Source organism: Anolis sagrei, chromosome 6 (genome assembly GCF_037176765.1).
Source record: "Anolis sagrei isolate rAnoSag1 chromosome 6, rAnoSag1.mat, whole genome shotgun sequence".
Classification (NCBI taxonomy): Eukaryota; Metazoa; Chordata; class Lepidosauria; order Squamata; family Dactyloidae; genus Anolis; species Anolis sagrei.
The window spans coordinates 12104076-12122283 of NC_090026.1; the positions used below are offsets into that span (position 1 = coordinate 12104076).

Consider the following 18208-nt stretch of genomic DNA (forward strand, 5'->3'; position numbering starts at 1 on the left):
GAATCAACTATATTGTATTTTCTCAGATAGCAAGAGATGCTTTGGCTTGGCATATTGTCCCCCTATCCAAACTATAGTCCTGGTCTTAACACAAATTCCAGCTATCATCCATCCCAATCTGACTTGGCCACGGTAGCACACACTCTGGTTACATCCTGCATAGACTACTGAAATGCACTCTACGTAGGATGGCCCTTGAAGACTGTCCAGAAGCTCCAAATGGTCCAATTGATCCCTAATCCACCCCAGACCCCTGCTTTCCAGCTGATCTGACCAGCTGCAGGGAGTTCTGCAGTTCCTGGATGCTCCGTTGGGCCAGCACTGATAAAATGTGTTCCAGCAGCAGCCCCAACCAAGGACTCTTTGCAACCTTGAGCTCTCTCCTTTTGCTTTCTCCCCAGCCCAAAACCCCTAATAAAGACTAATTGAATTATAACCTTCACCTCTCCATAGTGATACATTGTGTCTGTTTCCTGACTCACAAGTATCAAATGCATGAACATATCCTTTTTCAGGCTGCGGGCAGCCACAGGCCCGCCTGGGATGCCTTCCAGGTGTCCCAGGGAGTCCAGATTCTTTTGGGAACTTAGGGAAATCTTTTAAATTGCGGCTTCTCTTTGCTCACCATTGTAGTGAACCCTCTTTGGTGGGTCTGCAGGGTCCCTCCTTCAGGGCAAGACCCTTTTAAATTCCTCCTTGACTTCACAATGGGCAGTAGCCAGGTTGCTAACAAGAGTGGTGCTCAGGGATCACACAACTCCTCTGTTGTGCCAACTCCACTGGATGCCAGTCTGCTACCGGGCACAATTCAAAGTGCTGGCTTTATCCTATAAAGCCCTAAACAATTCCAGCCCAACTTACCTGTCTGAATCTCTCCTTATGAACTAGATGCATTTGGCGGGGCCGAGAGACAGGGCCTTCTCAGTGGTGGCCCCTCGGCTATGGAATGACCTCCCTAGGGAAATCAGATCTGCTCCCTCCCTCTTGACGTTTCGGAGGCAAGTTAAAACGTGGCAATTTGAGCAAGCATTTACAAATACAGAGTATCTAATATAGGAAATTGAATGACCTGGCAATGGAATTGGACAATGCTTGAGAATAATGGGATGCTGATAATGTTGCTTTTATTGTCTTTATGAGGTTTTGTACTGTTAATGTTTTATTTTATCTATTATGTTTTATGTATACTGATTTGTTGGAAACTGCCTTGAGTCGCCAATTATAAATAATAGGAGAATTGTGAAAACTGAAATTTCTGTCTCAAAATGGAGATTGCCAACAAAGGAGGGTAACATCATCCATCATACCCTGTGAAGAAAATTCTCAGGTCAGTGTTAGTGAATAGAATCAATCCCGGAAACAGACATGTGCTTAATGTTTTCTTTTTATTAGTTGTTTCCTTATGTTCATATCAGGCCTCATAACAATGATATAGCACTTGGGGAAAAATATGAATCCTAGTAATCCGGCACTGGAAGCCAAGATAGAGAAGATCTCCACAGCCACCATATATTTGCCTTTGGTGGAAAGATAGGCTGGAACAAAGGAAATCCATACACTGCAGAAGACCAACATGCTAAAGGTGATAAACTTTGCTTCATTAAAGCTGTCAGGTAACTTCCTGGCAAAGAATGCTGAAATGAAACTGCAAATAGACAGGAAACCCATAAAACCCAGGACACAGTAAAACATGGAATCAGAACCTTCGTTACATTCAAGAATGACTTCTTCAGCCTTTGAGATCACATCAAGATCTGGAAATGGAGGAAAGGTAGCCAGCCATACTGTACAAATTGTGACTTGAATGAGTGAGCAGAAGAGAATAATGGAGGCAGCTGTTCTTTTGCCCAACCATTTCCTCAACTTGGATTCAGGTTTGGTGGCTTGGAAAGCAAGAATCACAGTGATAGTTTTTGCCAACACAGAAGAAACAGCCACAGAGAAGATGATGCCAAAAGCTGTCTGACGAAAGAGGCAGGTCACCTTTCGTGGCTGTCCAATGAAGAGCAGAGCACAAAGGAAGGAGAGCAGGAGGGAGAGGAGGAGGGTGTAGGTGAGGCTCCGGTTATTGGCTTTGACAATGGGAGTGTCCTGGTGTTTGATGAAGATCCCAAGCACTCCAGCAGTCACACAAAAAAGGAGAAGAGCAGAGCTGGCCAAACTTGTTCCCAATGAGTCTTCAAAACCAAGGAAAATTATATATTTGGGGATGCAGAAATCCTTGTTCTTGTTTGGGTAACGATCTTCTGGACATTGAAAGCAGTCATCCATGTCTGGTGAAAAGAACACAATTATATATTATGATTTGTGACTTGTTTAAATGTCAGTTTTCAAATGTATTTTAAAAGCGACGAATGAAAGCTGGTTAATCAAAATCACACAAGCCAATATTGTGCCTCATTCATATATTTGAATAAAGATATACTTGGAAATAGTTCTAGATGATCCCAAATCAAAAAAGGGATTTTATTTTTGTATCTGCACAGGAACATCATATTTCACCCCAGTTCAGTCTGGTTCATGATTAGTGATTTGGTCAAAAAGGAGTTTTAGTGGTAAAAATATTGTACTTAAAGGATATGCAGCCCTTTAATACATTTTTAGACTATTCATGACATTATTCTGTCATAGTTAAGTAGCTGAAATATAACTATGACATCATCATTATGGATGGTTTCTAGACCTCTAGACCTGGTCTTCACATCGGTAGGTGATTCTCTCGAAGCTGTGGCAGACCACTGGAACAAGGCTCAATGCCAATGAGCTTCAAGGAGGTGTAGTAAGACCTCTATTAAAGAAACCAGCACTGGACCCCACTCAATTGGACAACTACTGGCCAGTTTAAAATCTCCCCTTTCTGGCCAAAGTTCTGAAGAAGGTGGTGGCCTCTCAGCTCCAAAGTTTCTTGGATGAAACCGATTATCTGGATCCATTTCAATCTGGTTTCAGGCCTAGCTACGGAACAGAGACAGCATTGGTCACCTTAGTAGATTATCTACAAAGAGAACTAGTCAGAGGGAGTGTGTCCCTTTTGGTTTTTCTGGATCTCTAAATGATTTCCACCCTGGTGGGAAGCTTCCCATCAACAAGATGAAGTATTATAACGATGAAGATGGAGAATAAGATTGGGGCAATAACACATCCCTGTTTGACACCTGATTCCACCTTAAATGGGCCACTTTGGGAGCCACCTCTGTCCAAGACTGTTGCCATCATGTCATCGTGGAGGAGCCGCAGGATGTTCACAAATTTGTTAGGGCACCCGATTTTCTGGAGGATGGTCCAGAGAGCGCTGCGATTCACTGTGTCGAATGCCTTTGCAATGTCAATAAATGCCATGTATTGACCTTGCAAACCGCCTTGAGTGGATAAGATTCAATTATATTACATAAGGATATATGTAGGCAGCACATTTCAAATTTTTATCACCAGGAGTAATGAGACCATGTCCCACCATAATCATTCCTTGATCCCTCTTAAGATGTTTGGTAATCTGGGCCAGAACTCTATTGGTACCATATAAATTAAGTTGCAATTTTTTCCAGGATTGCCTAGCAATGGTGAAAAAAGGAAGATATGAAATATAGGCTTTGAGCAACCTATTTTTCCTGTGTATGATTTCTTCCATGGTCTCTGCAGCTAAGCTCCTATTACCAACCCTAATGCCACTGTAATGCAAAAACAATATTTAAGTCAAGGAGTATAATGTTATAATGCTCACTTCTCTGGTTTGAAATCTTTCCTTCTGGACATGGAATACAATCAAAGCAGCAAAACTGTTCCCCTTCATTCTTTTTCTTGCTATAGCCTGGTTGGCAGTGGTCATTACACAGAGAAAAGGGCCGTTCCTATCCACAAATGAAAGAGAATAGTTGAACATGCAGATACGTTATTGTAAACAATTGGATGACTTGTGAAGAGTGCAATATAATTTCAATGAAATAGACAATAGTATGCAGTAGGCCTTTGGAAAATGGGGAGTTTTTATTCCTTTAACCATTTTTGGGAGAACATATCTATGTCCAACATGATATAAACAAGGTTTGCATTGGGTTGTTGTTGGTTTATCAGACTATATGGCCATGTTCTAGAAGCATTCCCTCCTGACATTTCACCTGCATCTATCCTCAGAGGTTGTGAGGTCTGTTGGAAACTGGACATTCCACAGATATATAAACCTAATTTTCCTAGTTTCCAAGAGCCTCACAACCTCTGAGGATGCTTGTGATAGATGCAGGCAAAACGTCAGGAGAGAATGCCTCTAGAACATGGCCATATAGCTCGAAAAATCTACAACAACCCAGTGATTCCGGCCATGAAAGCCTTCAACAATACTGTTTGCATTCATGTTTTCTGCTCCTTGATTCCTTCAGCCAATGCTCTAGGTCTGTGGGGTGAACCGTCTTCTAAGGGGAGGGAGTGGTAGTCCTCTCCACATCACAAAGGAACCCCTTGAATCCTCATCAAAGTTGATCTCCTGGTCCCCATTGTCTTCTACACATATCCTGGACTTTAATGTTTATGGGATGGAGGACCAACATAATGGCCTCTTCAGTAGTTACTCCAATGAGAAGAAAAGTCTGACATTTGTTTTTCAATTGTTCTCCCATCATTACTATAATGAAGCAGCAAAGCTGTCTAGATCGACTTTTTTCCTTTGGTGAAGTTTTTGATCTCTGAATACCATCTTGGTGCACCACAGGATATGCTTGTGTCTTACCTGATTGAACCTGCCCGGCCATACAATAGCATTATCATGAATGGCGAAACCAATGTTTGGAAATGTTTGTAAGTCTATCCTTCCAACTTTGACTCGAAGGAAGGACTCATTGTTGAATGTAGCCCAGTTGATGATATCAAACCCAGTTGCTAAATTAAAGGAAACCTTTTCACCAACAGTGTTGTTAAAATGGATGTTTTCCAGAAAACGGTGGAGCTGGATTGATAGTAAAAAAAAATGTAATAATTATAGGCACCATATAAATAAACCAGTATGGAAAAGTTAGGGTAACTAGCCCCTTAGTAAAAATTTCTAAGTGGATTTAGAAACACCTTGGCTTCTATTTAGATGTCAATTTCACAGTTAAGAATTGGGCATGAAGAGGGAAGATATATAATAATATATGGGGAAATAGGGGAGGAAAAATATGTATTAGTAAATGTATACGCACCAAATGTGAAACAGCAAGAATTTTATGAAAAAGTGCTAGAGCAAATAGAGAATTATCATCAACAAAATGTAATATTTGGAGGAGATTGTAATTGCTGTATGGATTTGAAGAAGGATAAAACTACGATAGCATCAAAAGCTAGAAATATTGAAACAACGGATTTAAGCAGAGTAATGAATAAATGGCAATTAAAGGATGTGTGGAGATTGGTAAAAGGGAATGAAAGTAGATATACATATTATTCATCGGTACACAAGGTGTATACAAGAATTGATTATATTTTTGTCTCCAAGAACATGACAAGTAAAGTGCTAAATGCTGATATAGGTATGATTAAGATTTCGGATCACGCTTTGGTTTCAATTGAGATTGCGTTGAAATGTGATTATGATAAAATGAAAAGGTGGAGGTTAAACACAAGAATACTAAATCATAAAGAGATAGTAGATAAAGTGCAAGCAGAATGGCAAGAAATATGGGGCTTCAACGAAAAGGGGGTGACAAAAGGAGTCCTATGGGATACTATGAAAGCAGTGACCAGAGGGTTATGTATAAAAGAGACAATTAACTTAAAAAGAAGGCAAGAAGAAAGGAAAAGGAATCTAGAAAGAGAAATAGAAGAGATTGAAAAAGCATATGTAATAAAGAGAGATACACGAATTTATGCTAGGTTAAGAGCAAAAAAAGAGGAATTGGATAAAATGGAAATAGACGAAGTACAAGAAAATTTAATTTATTTAAGGAGGGAATATTTTGAGTTTAGTGATAGGAATTCAAAGATCCTAGCCAAATCAACACAGAAAAAGAAAATGGAAGGAATGATAAACACGATAAAAGATAAAACAGGTAAATTATGTAGAGCTATGAAAGAGAAATTGAAAGTATTTGAGGAATTTTATAAAAATCTATATCAAACTAAAGCATGTCCCATAGAGGCAATCAGGAAATACGTGGAAGAAAATTGGGAGAGTAAGCTGGAGGAGAAAGATAAAGAGCTATTGGACCAACCTATTAAGAAAAAAGAAATAGAGGAAGTCATTAATAAATTAAAAGTAGGAAAAGCCCCAGGCCTGGATGGTCTAGGGACAGAGTATTATAAAAGCTTTAGAGAAGTTTTAACCCCAAAATTATTGGAATTGTATAATGGAATAATGAAGGGAGATAAAATACCCGATTCATGGAGGAGATCATTAATAATATTAATACCCAAACCTGACAAAGACTTAACAGACCCAGGGTCATACAGGCCCATATCATTAATAAACCAGGATGCAAAGATATTGTCCGCGATATTAGCTAATAGAATGAATAAATGTATGTATAAGTACATAAAAGAAGATCAGTGTGGGTTTATAAAAGGAAGACAAATGTCAAATTTGATAGGGAGAGCACTAAATAAAATTCATTGGGTTAAAGAGGGGAAGGGAAAAGCAGGGATACTATCATTAGACATTTTTAAAGCGTTCGATTGTGTGGAATGGGAGACACTAGGGGAAATAGTAAATAAATTTGGAATGGGAAATAAAATAAAAGGAGTACTAAAACAATTTTATTCAAAGAATTCAGCAGTGATAACTATAAATGATGGAGTGACAAACGAAATAAAAGTGACTAGAGGAACTAGACAAGGGTGCCCTTTGTCCCCGATATTATTTGCTATGGTGATAGAACTTTTTGCTAATAATATAAGGAACGATAAAAACTTAGAAGGATTAGGAAAAAAGGAGAAACAGAAGGTGAGCTTATTCGCTGACGATACATTGTTATTTATAGAAAATATAGTGGAGAAAATAGATAGAATAAAAGAACATTTGGAGATATTTGGGAAAGCAACGGGATTACAAGTTAATTGGAACAAGTCAGAAATGATGCTACTCAATTATACAAGAGAAGAAGAAAAAAAATTTATAGAACAGAGAAAAATGGGAATAAGAATTAAGAATAAATTAAAATACTTGGGAGTAATAATAACTAAGGATTTAAAAGAGACAGAGGAAGTAAATGTAGTAACTTTAAGAAAAGAAGTTCAGAAAAAGTTAATAGAGTACGAAGGTATACATTTATCCTGGTTTGGAAGAATAGCATTAGTAAAAATGAAAATACTTCCAAAGATAAATTTTATATTTAGAATGTTACCACTTCAAATCACAGAAGAAGAGCTAATTAGATGGCAACAAATGATTAATAAGTACTGCAATGGAAGTAAAAGAAACAGGCTAAACAAACAGTTATGGTATAGATCGCAAAAGGAGGGTGGACTAGCACTACCTAATATAAAAAAATATTATGAAGCAAGTAGATTAAATTTGGTTATAGAAGGAATGGTTAAAAAAGAGGGAATAGATTGGCTTAGTAATGAATCAGGAAAAGTGGAAGATGAAACTTGGAATATATTTTTTAAACAGCTTACTAGAAAAGAACTGAGGGAAATTAGAAACCCAATGCTGAGCAACATACTGAAAGTATGGAATAAATACAAGGGGAGGTTAATAAAGGAAGGATCAATTATAACCCCAATAGTGATGGAAAAGAAATTCCCAAAAAATTTAAAAAAAGCAATGGATAAAAAGGTAAGGGAAATAAATTTAGATAGAATAGGGGATTGGATGAAGGCGGAAATGAAGAGGGAAAGGATGTTGGAAGAGTTTAAAGAAATAAAATTATCATCGTTTCATTGTATACAACTAGAACAATGGTTAATAAACTGGAAAAAAAATAATAGAAACGGAAGCCAACTCAATCAATTTGAACAAATAATACAGAAGGGAAGGGCAGTAGAAGAACACGAAAACTTGAGAGGTATAATTAGCAAAATCTATAAGATACTAATTGAAATGAAGGATGGGAAAATGAAAAAGAGTACCCTTAAGGAGATTTGGGAAGAGGATTTAGGGATAAAAATAAGTGAAATAGAGTGGCAACAGTTATGGGGACAAAGACATTTAAAAAACCTATCGATACGTGTTAAAGAAAATTATTACAAGTTAATATGGAAGTGGTACTTAACACCGGTAAGAATAGCATATATGAATAAAAACAATTCAACAAATTGTTGGAGAGGATGTAAAGAACCAGGAACATATATACATATGTGGTGGCAATGTAAATATGTAAATAATTTTTGGGAGAAAGTATTTAGAGAAATAGAAAGTATAATGAATATGAAAATAGACAAAAGTCCTAGTATAGCCTTATTATCATTATATACCAATAAGCAACTGAAAAAGGAGGATAAAGAAGCGATAACAAACTTACTAACTATAGCAAGACTGCTCATAGCAAGGAATTGGAAAAAAGAAATGAATATACGAATAGAGGAGTGGTACAAGGAAGCATGGAAAATAGCATTAAATGACAAACTGACATGTATATTAAAGGTTAAAAAAGGTATATGGAAACAAAGTGATTTTGATGCTATATGGGGAAAATTTGTGGTAAATGGATTAAAAAATAAGGAAGGAAAATTACCGTCACAAGAAGAAATGAAATTTTGGACAGATGAAATGTAAAAAAATGTGGCTTGAGACGGGTGGAGGGGAGCACTGAGGTGAAAATAGGGGAAAAAAAAAAAGAGAAAAGGGGAGGAAATGTCAAAGCAAAACAACAAAACAACATGTTAAAGAGGTTGATGTATAAAATGCAACAGTATGTAATAATTGTGATAAATCAATAAAAAAAATTAATAATAAAAAAAAAGAAAGAATTGGGCATAATTCAAATCTGTTTGATTTAGATCCAATTCATTGGAATCTATACACTATATCTGAATCTGATTATATAATTGGAATCCTCCCACAAATACACTTTTAAATTATATCAAACATTTACACTCATAGAATCATAGAGTTGGAAGAGACCTCGTGGGACAACCTCCTGCCAAGAACTAGGAAAATCACATTCAATCACCCCTGACAGATGGCCAGTAACTCCACGCCAAACATCTCTAAAGTTTGTTGCTTTTCAAACCAAAGAGAAGGTTTGGTATATAAGGAAACACAGATTCATTTTTCTGGACATACACACTCACACAGAAATACTATCCATATGGTTTTTCTATGGACAGAATTCAAAACAAGATGGTGTCTAATTTATGCTATATGCTTATACACACACACACACACACCGTATATTCTCGCTTATTCAACCTTCACTCATCCAACGTTCTGTATTATCCAGTGCAGTCTGCCTCCTGTCCGGATCCACAGATGTTTCAATACATTGCGATGTTTTGGTGCTAAATTCGTAAGTACAGTAATTCCTACATAATGTTATAATAAAAATAAAAATAAAACTTTATTTATATACCACTCTGTACAGAAGTTGATTATAAATTGTATGACTTTAACTGTATTGGTGTTTAGATTGGCTGCTGTAATGCTGGAGCGGCCTAAGTCAGAGGAGTGCGTTGCCATGGAGACGATGCTGTAGAAGTGGGAGGAGCTTAGAGGGGAGAGTTTGAAAAACGACAGTTTATGTTCAGTCGGAGTTAGGGTTTTGGAGTCGGAGTTAGCAGTTGAGAGAGAGAGAGTGGGAAGTAGAGAAGCAGTGTTTGTGAATAGTCAGAGGTTTCTTCAGTTTAGGAAGGCTGAAGGGGAAACCTAATTAGTTTCATTAGTTAGAGAGGACTAAGAGAAGCTTGTTTAGATCACTAGTTAGAAATGAACTAGAGATCTGGGGTTTGATCACGGAAGGATCAAACAGGAAGGCTATTCACCTCAGGAAACATTGTTTAAGAAAGTGCTTCACCACAGTAAAAGTCAATTACAAGTTGTAACATCCAGAAGTGTGAACTGTATTGCAACCAAGTTACATGTAAAGTTCTCAAAGTATTTCCAAGTTTATCAACAGCCTGCAACCATACGCTTTGTTCAAAATAAACTTGTTCTCTTTTGTTTGAAGACTGCCTCATCTCCATTAATTCTGCGTCCAGCGTGCCATATCTCCCAATAATACCTCACATCACACATTGGTGGCACCATTAAGAGTAATAAATAATAAATCGTCCCTCCTCTCTCCTAATTCATTACACACTCTATCCACTCAGTAACATTACCAAAACAAGTAACAAGTAACATTACCAAAACATACAGAGTAAACAGCATAACATAAAATTGACAAAACAACATAGGCATAAAATTATCACAATAGCACATATATATTAAAAATAATCCTGCCTGTTCAGAGAAATTAAAAGGCTGGGCTGAGGCTAGTGCAAACTCAAAATATGAGGGGCCGGGGAATTAAGTACAGTGCTATAACAGGCTAACAGCAATAGCAGGTACGGGTCTGTGTTACCATGTATTGAACTGCTTTTTCTGTTGATTTATTGTAAACCATGATGTTTTGGTACTTAATTTTTAAAATCATAATGCAATTTGTCATTTAATAGGCTTTTCCTTAATTTTTGAAAATTTTCACTTATCCAACGTTCTGCCGGCCTGTTTATGTTGGATAAGTGAGGCTCTAGAGGGGTAGCAGATCTAAGGAAGTAATGCTACCCCTCTATTCTGCTTTGGTTAGACCACACCTGGAATATTGTGTCCAATTCTGGGCAACACAATTCAAGAGAGATATAGACAAGCTGGAATGTGTCCAGAGGAGGGCGACTAAAACGATCAAGGGTCTGGAGAACAAGCCCTACGAGGAGCGGCTTAGGGAACTGGGCATGTTTAGCCTGAAGAAGAGAAGGCTGAGAGGAGATATGATAGCCATGTATAAATATGTGAGAGGAAGCCACAGGGAGGAGGGAGCAAGCTTGTTTTCTGCTTCCTTGGAGACTAGGACGCGGAACAATGGCTTCAAACTACAAGAGAGGAGATTCCATCTGAACATTAGGAAGAACTTCCTGATTGTGAGAGCCATTCAGCAGTGGAACTCTCTGCCCCGGAGTGTGTTGGAGGCTCCTTCTTTGGAAGCTTTTAAGCAGAGGCTGGATGGCCATCTGTCAGGGGTGATTTAAATGCAATATTCCTGCTTCTTGGCAGGGGGTTGGACTGGATGGCCCATGAGGTCTCTTCCAACTCTTTGATTCTATGATTCTACTGTATATGTTAAAACAAATATACCAATGTATCTTGCAAGAGATTGAACATTACCTGCCACGATTGCAATATTTGAAGGTTTTGTTTGCCTCTGTCTGCCCTGCGTTTGAACACAGAGGAGGGCATCTCACGCAAAGCATGAGCTACAGCATAGACAGCATTGTAGATGCTATAGCTGTGACTGGTCATTTTAAGTTCAAAAACGGATACAGGAAGGTTCTCCAGCTTCTCTTCTCCTGTACACATTTTCTCAGAATGGTCATCCAAACTAGAGTTTGGGAACAGACAGAGAAATGCTTGCTGCCAGAAGTCTTTGAGGAAGCCATCTTGTGAGTCTGACTTTGGTTTTTTGTTTTTCAGAAAGTCATGGAATCCTGAAACTTCCTCTGTGTGCACTGAAATGGATAAAGCACCATGGATGAAACTGAGATCCCCATATCTTTGAAAAGGAACGGATGTAAAATCCATTTGGGCTGTCACAATCCATATTTTACTTATTCTTGAGTCTCCATGATATTCCGGGATATCTATCAACATTCTCAAAGTGATCATGGTCTGTATTTCTCCATGCACAATCACCACATTGGCAGTGCTTTTCTTGACAAGATTAGCTGTTTTAAGGAGCCCCTCTTTCATTGTTTCCACCTCGCTGAGAAAAGTAATTTGGGTTATTTCTAGCATGAAATCAAAGCAGATACCTCTCTGTGAAAACTTGGGAAGCACTGTGTGTCTAAACTTCTTCCAAGGATTATCATCTAGATAAAGGACTCCAATCCATGACCATTGGAAATGCAGAAGTAATTGGAGAATCCCCATATACTGATGTTCTTCATTTGGGAATATCTGATGGACAAAAGCTGCTTGGTTTTTGTCATCCATTGGTGGAGCAGAGCCATACGCAATCTGAAGAACAAAAATGGTTTTGTTTGTTCAGGCAGTTATTAAAACATTTAACATTTCTTTTTATTTATACATATAATAAAGTGTCAGTTTGTCTTTTATGTAAAAAAGAAAGAAAGAAAGAAAGAAAACCAACAGTGTTGATGATAGTTGCAATTTCTCTCTGCTGAAGTGATGCAGAGTCTTGGTCATCATGTGAAATGTTCTTGCAGATCATTTAAGTTGAAAGGAAAAATAGAATCATGGAATATTGGAATTGGAAGAGACCTCAGTTTCTACCATATAGATATATCCATTCTACCACTTACAGGTTTTATCAGTTGGGGTGAATATAGATCCCATGACTATTAATCAAGTAGCTGACTCGAGGATGGTGAACTGCCTTCTAATGTGGCAAGATTTAGGGCAAAGGACATGATTTACATCTTTCTAGATCAGTGTATCTCAACCTGGGGGTTGGGACCCTTGGCAGGGGGTCATGAGGTGGTGTCAGAGGGTTTGCCAAAGACCATCAGAAAACACAGTATTTTCTGTTCGTCATAGGGGTTCTGTGTGGGAAGTTTGGCCCAATTCCATCGCTGGTGGAGTTCAGAATGCTCTTTGATTGTAGGTGAACTATAAATTCCAACAACAACACCTCCCAAATGACCAGGTCTACTTTCCCCAAACTCCACCAGTGCTCACATTTGGGCATATTGAGTGTTCTTGCAAAGTTTGGTCCAGATCCATCATAGTTTGAGTCCATAGTGCTCTCTGAATGTAGGTGAACTGCAACTCTAAAACTCAAAGTCAATGCTTACCAAACCCTTCCAGTATTTTCTGTTGGTCATGGGAGTTCTGTTTGGAGCCAAGTTTGGTTCAATCCCATTGTTGGTGGAGTACTGAATGCTCTTTGATTGTAGGTGAATTATAAATCCCAGCAACTACAACTCCCAAACCCCACCAGCATTCAAATGTGGCAAATTTGGTCCAGTGAATGAAAATAAATCCTGCATATCAGATATTTACATTACGATTCATAACGGTAGTAAAATTACAGTTATGAAATAGCAACTAACATTATTTTATGTTTGGGAGTCACCACAACATAAAGAACTGTATTAAGGGGTCGTGGCATTAAGAAGGTTGAGAAACATTGTTCTAAATCCTATCACATTCTATTCCACTTCCACAAATAAGTACGCTTTATCACCTGAAGCTTTAACATCATACTATCTTGCATCTTGTGATAAAAGCTTGTGGTAAAATAAAAGTCAGCTAATCTTAAAGGTCCTGCCACATTTCTTTGTTTTCCCCTCTCTTTCTCATTTTTGTTCCAGCTAGTGAATTCTATAATAATAATAATAATAATAATCATCATCATCATCATCATCTTCATCACTTTATTTCTTAATTAGTCACTCTCCACCAAAGTGCTCCGAGCAACTTACAATTTAAAATAGCTTATACACAATATAAAACATTCAAATTAAAAACATTCAACATAAAAACATTCAGCAGTGACTATGGCAAAATTTGATCCGATTACTTAAATGCAAAACCAAACAGCCAAGTCTTGAGCGCCTTTACAAAAGGTCGCAACTCCGACATTGCTCTAATATATGGAGGCAATGAGTTCCACAGAATTGGAGCATAGATCGAAAAAGCTCTATGCCTTGTAGCTCCCAAATGTGCCTCCCTAGGACCCGGTATGTATATAATAAAAATAAACTGTCATGAAACAGATTAAAGACCTATGTATAGTTCAATATGTCATGTTATGATATATGGTTTGAAAGGAATTGTATGAAAGGAATGAATGAATGAGACCTAATAATTTTGGAGACACCATTCTGAAGCCAAGGTCTGCAATGACTAAATCATTAACTGCCTGCTTGCTGAACCATAATTAAAAGTTGCTGAACTGCTGACATTAATAAGAATTGAGACAAATGTTTAACTGTTGAACTTTTGGGAAATTGTAACATGTTTACTTTAATCAGAGACAATGGTTCTTTCAAGTTTAGGAAATGTTTACAAGATTCCTTGGGCTAAGAAGGAAGTCAGCACAAGGCTTATCGTTTACAACACCAATGAAGAAGAATCAACCTCTGCTAAGAAACTGAGACAGAAGCCAGGATGTTTCAGGATGAAAAAAACCTATCATTTATTTACAACTTCAGGACAATATCAGCGGAAATATTGCTATATAAGAGACCTTACTACAATCCAAAAAATGTGGCCGACTGGAGGAGCCTGGCCCACCTGCCGCTCTTCTCCACGGGAAGGAGAGAGATGGTGTATGTATTTGGGAGTGTAGATCTGCAATGGAAAGCAGAAGTCTGGTCACTTGGGCTCCTTTTCTCAAGGGAAGAAAAGGAGTGTGATTTTGGAGTTTTTGCATTTTGTGCAGGAAGTCAGGTTCTGCTGTATGGAAAACAGAGATTTGCTCCTTGACATTGTACTTAGGGAAAAGATGCATTTTGGCATTTTGAAATTTAGGAGTTTTGGCCTGTCCACACCCACCCCAGAAAGCACACGCTTTCTGGGATGGGTGTCAAGACGTTATCTTGGTACTAGCCTGAGAGAGCGTCTGGAGGTCCTACCCCCCCCTTCCTCCAAGCCCCCAGATTCCTTAGAAAAGTAATAAAAACTTACCCAGCCTCCATTAGAAGCTTCATCCGGCTCTCCTGGCACGTAGAAATGACACTCCAAGAGAGCGGGGGGGGGGGATTTCCTCCCTCCTCCTCCCCCCCCCCACTCTCCTGCTGCGTTATTTCTACATGCTGGGAAAGCCAGCCAAGGCTTGTAATGGAGGCCGGGTAAATTTTTATTACTTTTCTAAGGGGTCTGGGGGCTTCAGGGGAGAGAGATGTGTATTCCCACAGTTTATCAGGCTTATTTCACCCGGTAAACTGTGGGAACACTGTCTTGACTGCAGAATACTGCACTCCAGACACTGGAAATGGTGGATTTATCCCGCGTCTTTCGAGAAGGTGCAGAATAAATCCACTATCAAATTAATTAGCTACCAATCAGGGTTTTCCTGGTTTGTAGTTAATTAATTTGGGGCTGTCTCCAAAATGTTGTCTGGAGAGCCCCCCCCCCCCTTTATTGCAGGAGTTTCCACAATAAAGCTACTGTCTGGATGGGCCCTTACCGGAAAACTGCAATAAAAAGAATCTATGCTTTAAAGTTATTGGAAAGCTATTCATAACAAATATTCTGTTGGCAGAGAATCGATTAACTGTGGGAAGGCTTGCAGCTTTGTAGTCCATGTGATGAACTTGCTCATGGCCAGCAAGTCTAGAGAGCTTAACATAGCTGAAGAAAGCATAGCAGAGATATGTCCCTTGAGTTGAAGTAATAGATCAAAAAACAAACTTGTTGGTTTTACAAATTGAAACATTCATTATGACCCTGTATGGCATACAATCCCTGGCTGCAAACAGAAATGAAACATGAAACAAAAATGAAACAGAAACGAAACAATGTGTTTGTAAACTCTGCCGTTCCACATGCAGATCTTACCTGTGGAAATTTATATATGCTCAGGATATTTGCCATGAAGAGACAGACATCAGAATTTGGTCCCCCAATGACTGCCACCGGCTTGTTCTGGGTGTCACATTTGTAATTAGGGATAAAATTGTTCCAGGTAGAAAGAAGTTTCATGGAGGCAAGAAAGGTCCAACTGGCTAGAAAATTGCTGTTGGAAATATAGAAGCCCAGCGTAATGTTGGATAAAAGCAAGGGGTTTGCATTGATCTCCTGCACAGCAAATATCAAGGCCAAGAGGTGCTGGTAGTTCTGTGTTATTACCCTGTGATGAGAGTTAAAGATTGTGTCAGCTTTAGCTATCTTTTAATCCAATATACATTTTCAAGTTGGGTTGTGTTAAAATGCGCACTGAACAATCTCTGCTTAAATGTGAAGTGACATCAATCTATAAAATCTTCGTTTTAATGTGTTACCTTTTCTGGGCTGTATGGCCATGTTCCAGAAGCATTATATCCTGACATTTCGCCTGTATCTATGGCAGGATAGAATGCTTCTGGGACAGCCTCAGAGGTTGTGAGGTCTGTTGGAAACTAAGCAAGTGGGTTTATATATCTGTGGAATGCCCAGGGTGGGAGAAAGAACTCTTGTCTGGATGGTAAATAAGAGCAACACTAAAAAAACTGGGGAATTCCAGACAAGAAACAATCAAGGTCAGCTAATACCTCTCAACAAAGGATCTCCTGGCAGGAAACAGCGTGGCTTTGAAGCTGCAAGGCTAGTAAATGCAAATTAAGGTGACCAATCTAAACTTTCACACTTGCCTAAAACAGACAAGAGTTCTTTCTCTCACCCTGGACATTTCACAGATATATAAACCTCACTTGCCTAGTTTCCAACAGACCTCACAAACTTTGAGGATGCTTGCCATAGATATGGGTGGAAGGTCAGGAGAGAATGCTTCTGGAATATGGCCATACAGCCCGGAAAACTCACAGCAGCCCAGTGATTTCAGCCATGATAGCCTTCAACAGCACATTTAAGTCTATAAGCTTTGGTGGACTGAGTTTTTTAACAGGAAAACTTCACAGAATCAAGAAACTAATAAGAAAAATAAATCCATACATTACATCACTTTCCATTTCATCCAAGGGATGTTTCTTGTATGTTAGCCTATCAGCAGATAGGAAGATCTGAGAGAGGATGCCAGCAATGTGCAGGTCTCCAGATTGTTGATACGTATGATGCATACCAAAAGGGAGATTGATCTTCTTTGACTCAACAGGAGTTTTGCATGCCATCTGAGGCAGCAGAATTAAGGTCAGGCCCATGAATAACATGACCTTGCACGCAAATGCTCCATCTAGACAAATATTCACCAGTGCTTCACCCATCGTTATTCAAATGTTCTGCCACAGTACGGCCTCACTACAATGAGCTGAGAGAGGATGCCAGCAATGAGTAAGTCTCTGGACTGATGAATGGTGATGCGTAGCAAAAGGGTGATCGATATTCTTTGTCTCAACAGGACCTTTGCGTGCTATCAGAGACTCAGCCCATTTGGAATCACAGTATGAAGATTCAACAGCCAAAATGATGGAGCCATGTCTTGCTCTAGCTACAGCTCTGAAAGACGTGGACAATATCAATAGCACTTGTAACTATGCCTGCTCAGAAGTCAGTCCCATAAATTCAATGGAACTTACTCCTCTGTATGTCTGCATAGGTTCTCCACCTCAAATAGAGTGGTTTTCCTAATGATTTCTAGAAATCCCTGTAGTCTTAGAAAATTGCTAAATTGGCCATGATCACATCTGCTTCTTAGAGAAGAAGGAGATGTAATCATAGCCAATTTAGCAATTACAGGAGAGTTAAATCAGGATTATAGGTTCTTTGAGATTCTACAAAAATAGTGAGTTGTGCCTGTTTGTGACATTTCACTCGATGTCACAAGGGAGACACAAGGCCTTGTAATCACCAAGGACAAGAACACACTTTCAAAAAAGAAAAAGCTGTAATAGGTAGTGAAGCAAGAGTGCAGAGTTTTGCACAGTGAACTAGCAGTGGTTTGAATGTTAGATTAAGGATGCATCTCTACTGTAGAAATGAGCACGCACACATCCCCCCCCCCCTTTTTGTGATCTGTACCATAACTGTTTGTTTAATCTATTTCTTTTACTATCATTAAAATCGGTCATTGTAATGTTTGGTCCCGCAGGGTTCAGAACTGTCCCCTATGCTATTCAACATATACATGAAGCCGTTGGGAGAGATCATCCGGAGTTTTGGAGTGCGGTGTCATCTGTATGCAGACGATGTCCAACTCAGTCACTCCTTCCCACCTGCTACTAAGGAGGCTGTTCAAGTCCTGAACCGGTGCTTGGCCGCTGTAATGGATTGGATGAGGGCAAACAGATTGAAACTAAATCCAGACAAGACAGAGGTATTCCTGGTCAGTCGAAAGGCCGAACAGGGCATAGGGTTACAGCCTGTGCTTGATGGGGTTACACTCTCCCTGAAGGCACATGTTTGCAGCTTGGGAGTGATCCTGGACTCATTGCTGAGCCTGGAGCCCCAGGTCTCGGTGGTGGTCAGGGGAGATTTTGCACAATTAAAGCT

The 18208-nt window shown here is 39.0% G+C and overlaps 1 protein-coding gene across 1 annotated transcript; it reads right to left on the reverse strand.

The window, feature by feature from the left end:
* Nucleotides 1-1371: 1371 nt before the first annotated feature.
* LOC132779232 (vomeronasal type-2 receptor 26-like) lies at nt 1372-16983 on the reverse strand. Its single transcript, XM_067469575.1, has 6 exons — nt 16715-16983; nt 15623-15800; nt 11267-12115; nt 4721-4936; nt 3722-3848; nt 1372-2273 (listed from the first exon to the last, which is right to left on the reverse strand). Exons 1-6 carry the CDS (start codon nt 16981-16983, stop codon nt 1372-1374), a joined length of 2541 nt encoding a protein of 846 aa, XP_067325676.1.
* Between the last annotated feature and the right edge of the window lie 1225 nt (nt 16984-18208).

What these genes read in the sequence shown, in the direction of transcription:
- LOC132779232 (XM_067469575.1), bottom strand. Translation starts at nt 16,983, where the DNA reads ATGGGTGAAGCACTGGTGAATATTTGTCTAGATGGAGCATTTGCGTGC. An exon ending in GAAATGGAAAGTGATGTAAT is followed by an intron (nt 15,801 to 16,714) that starts GTATGGATTTAT and finishes TATTTCCAACAG; the next exon opens with CAATTTTCTAGCCAGTTGGA. An exon ending in GGCCGGGCAGGTTCAATCAG is followed by an intron (nt 3,849 to 4,720) that starts GTAAGACACAAG and finishes ATTTGTGGATAG; the next exon opens with GAACGGCCCTTTTCTCTGTG.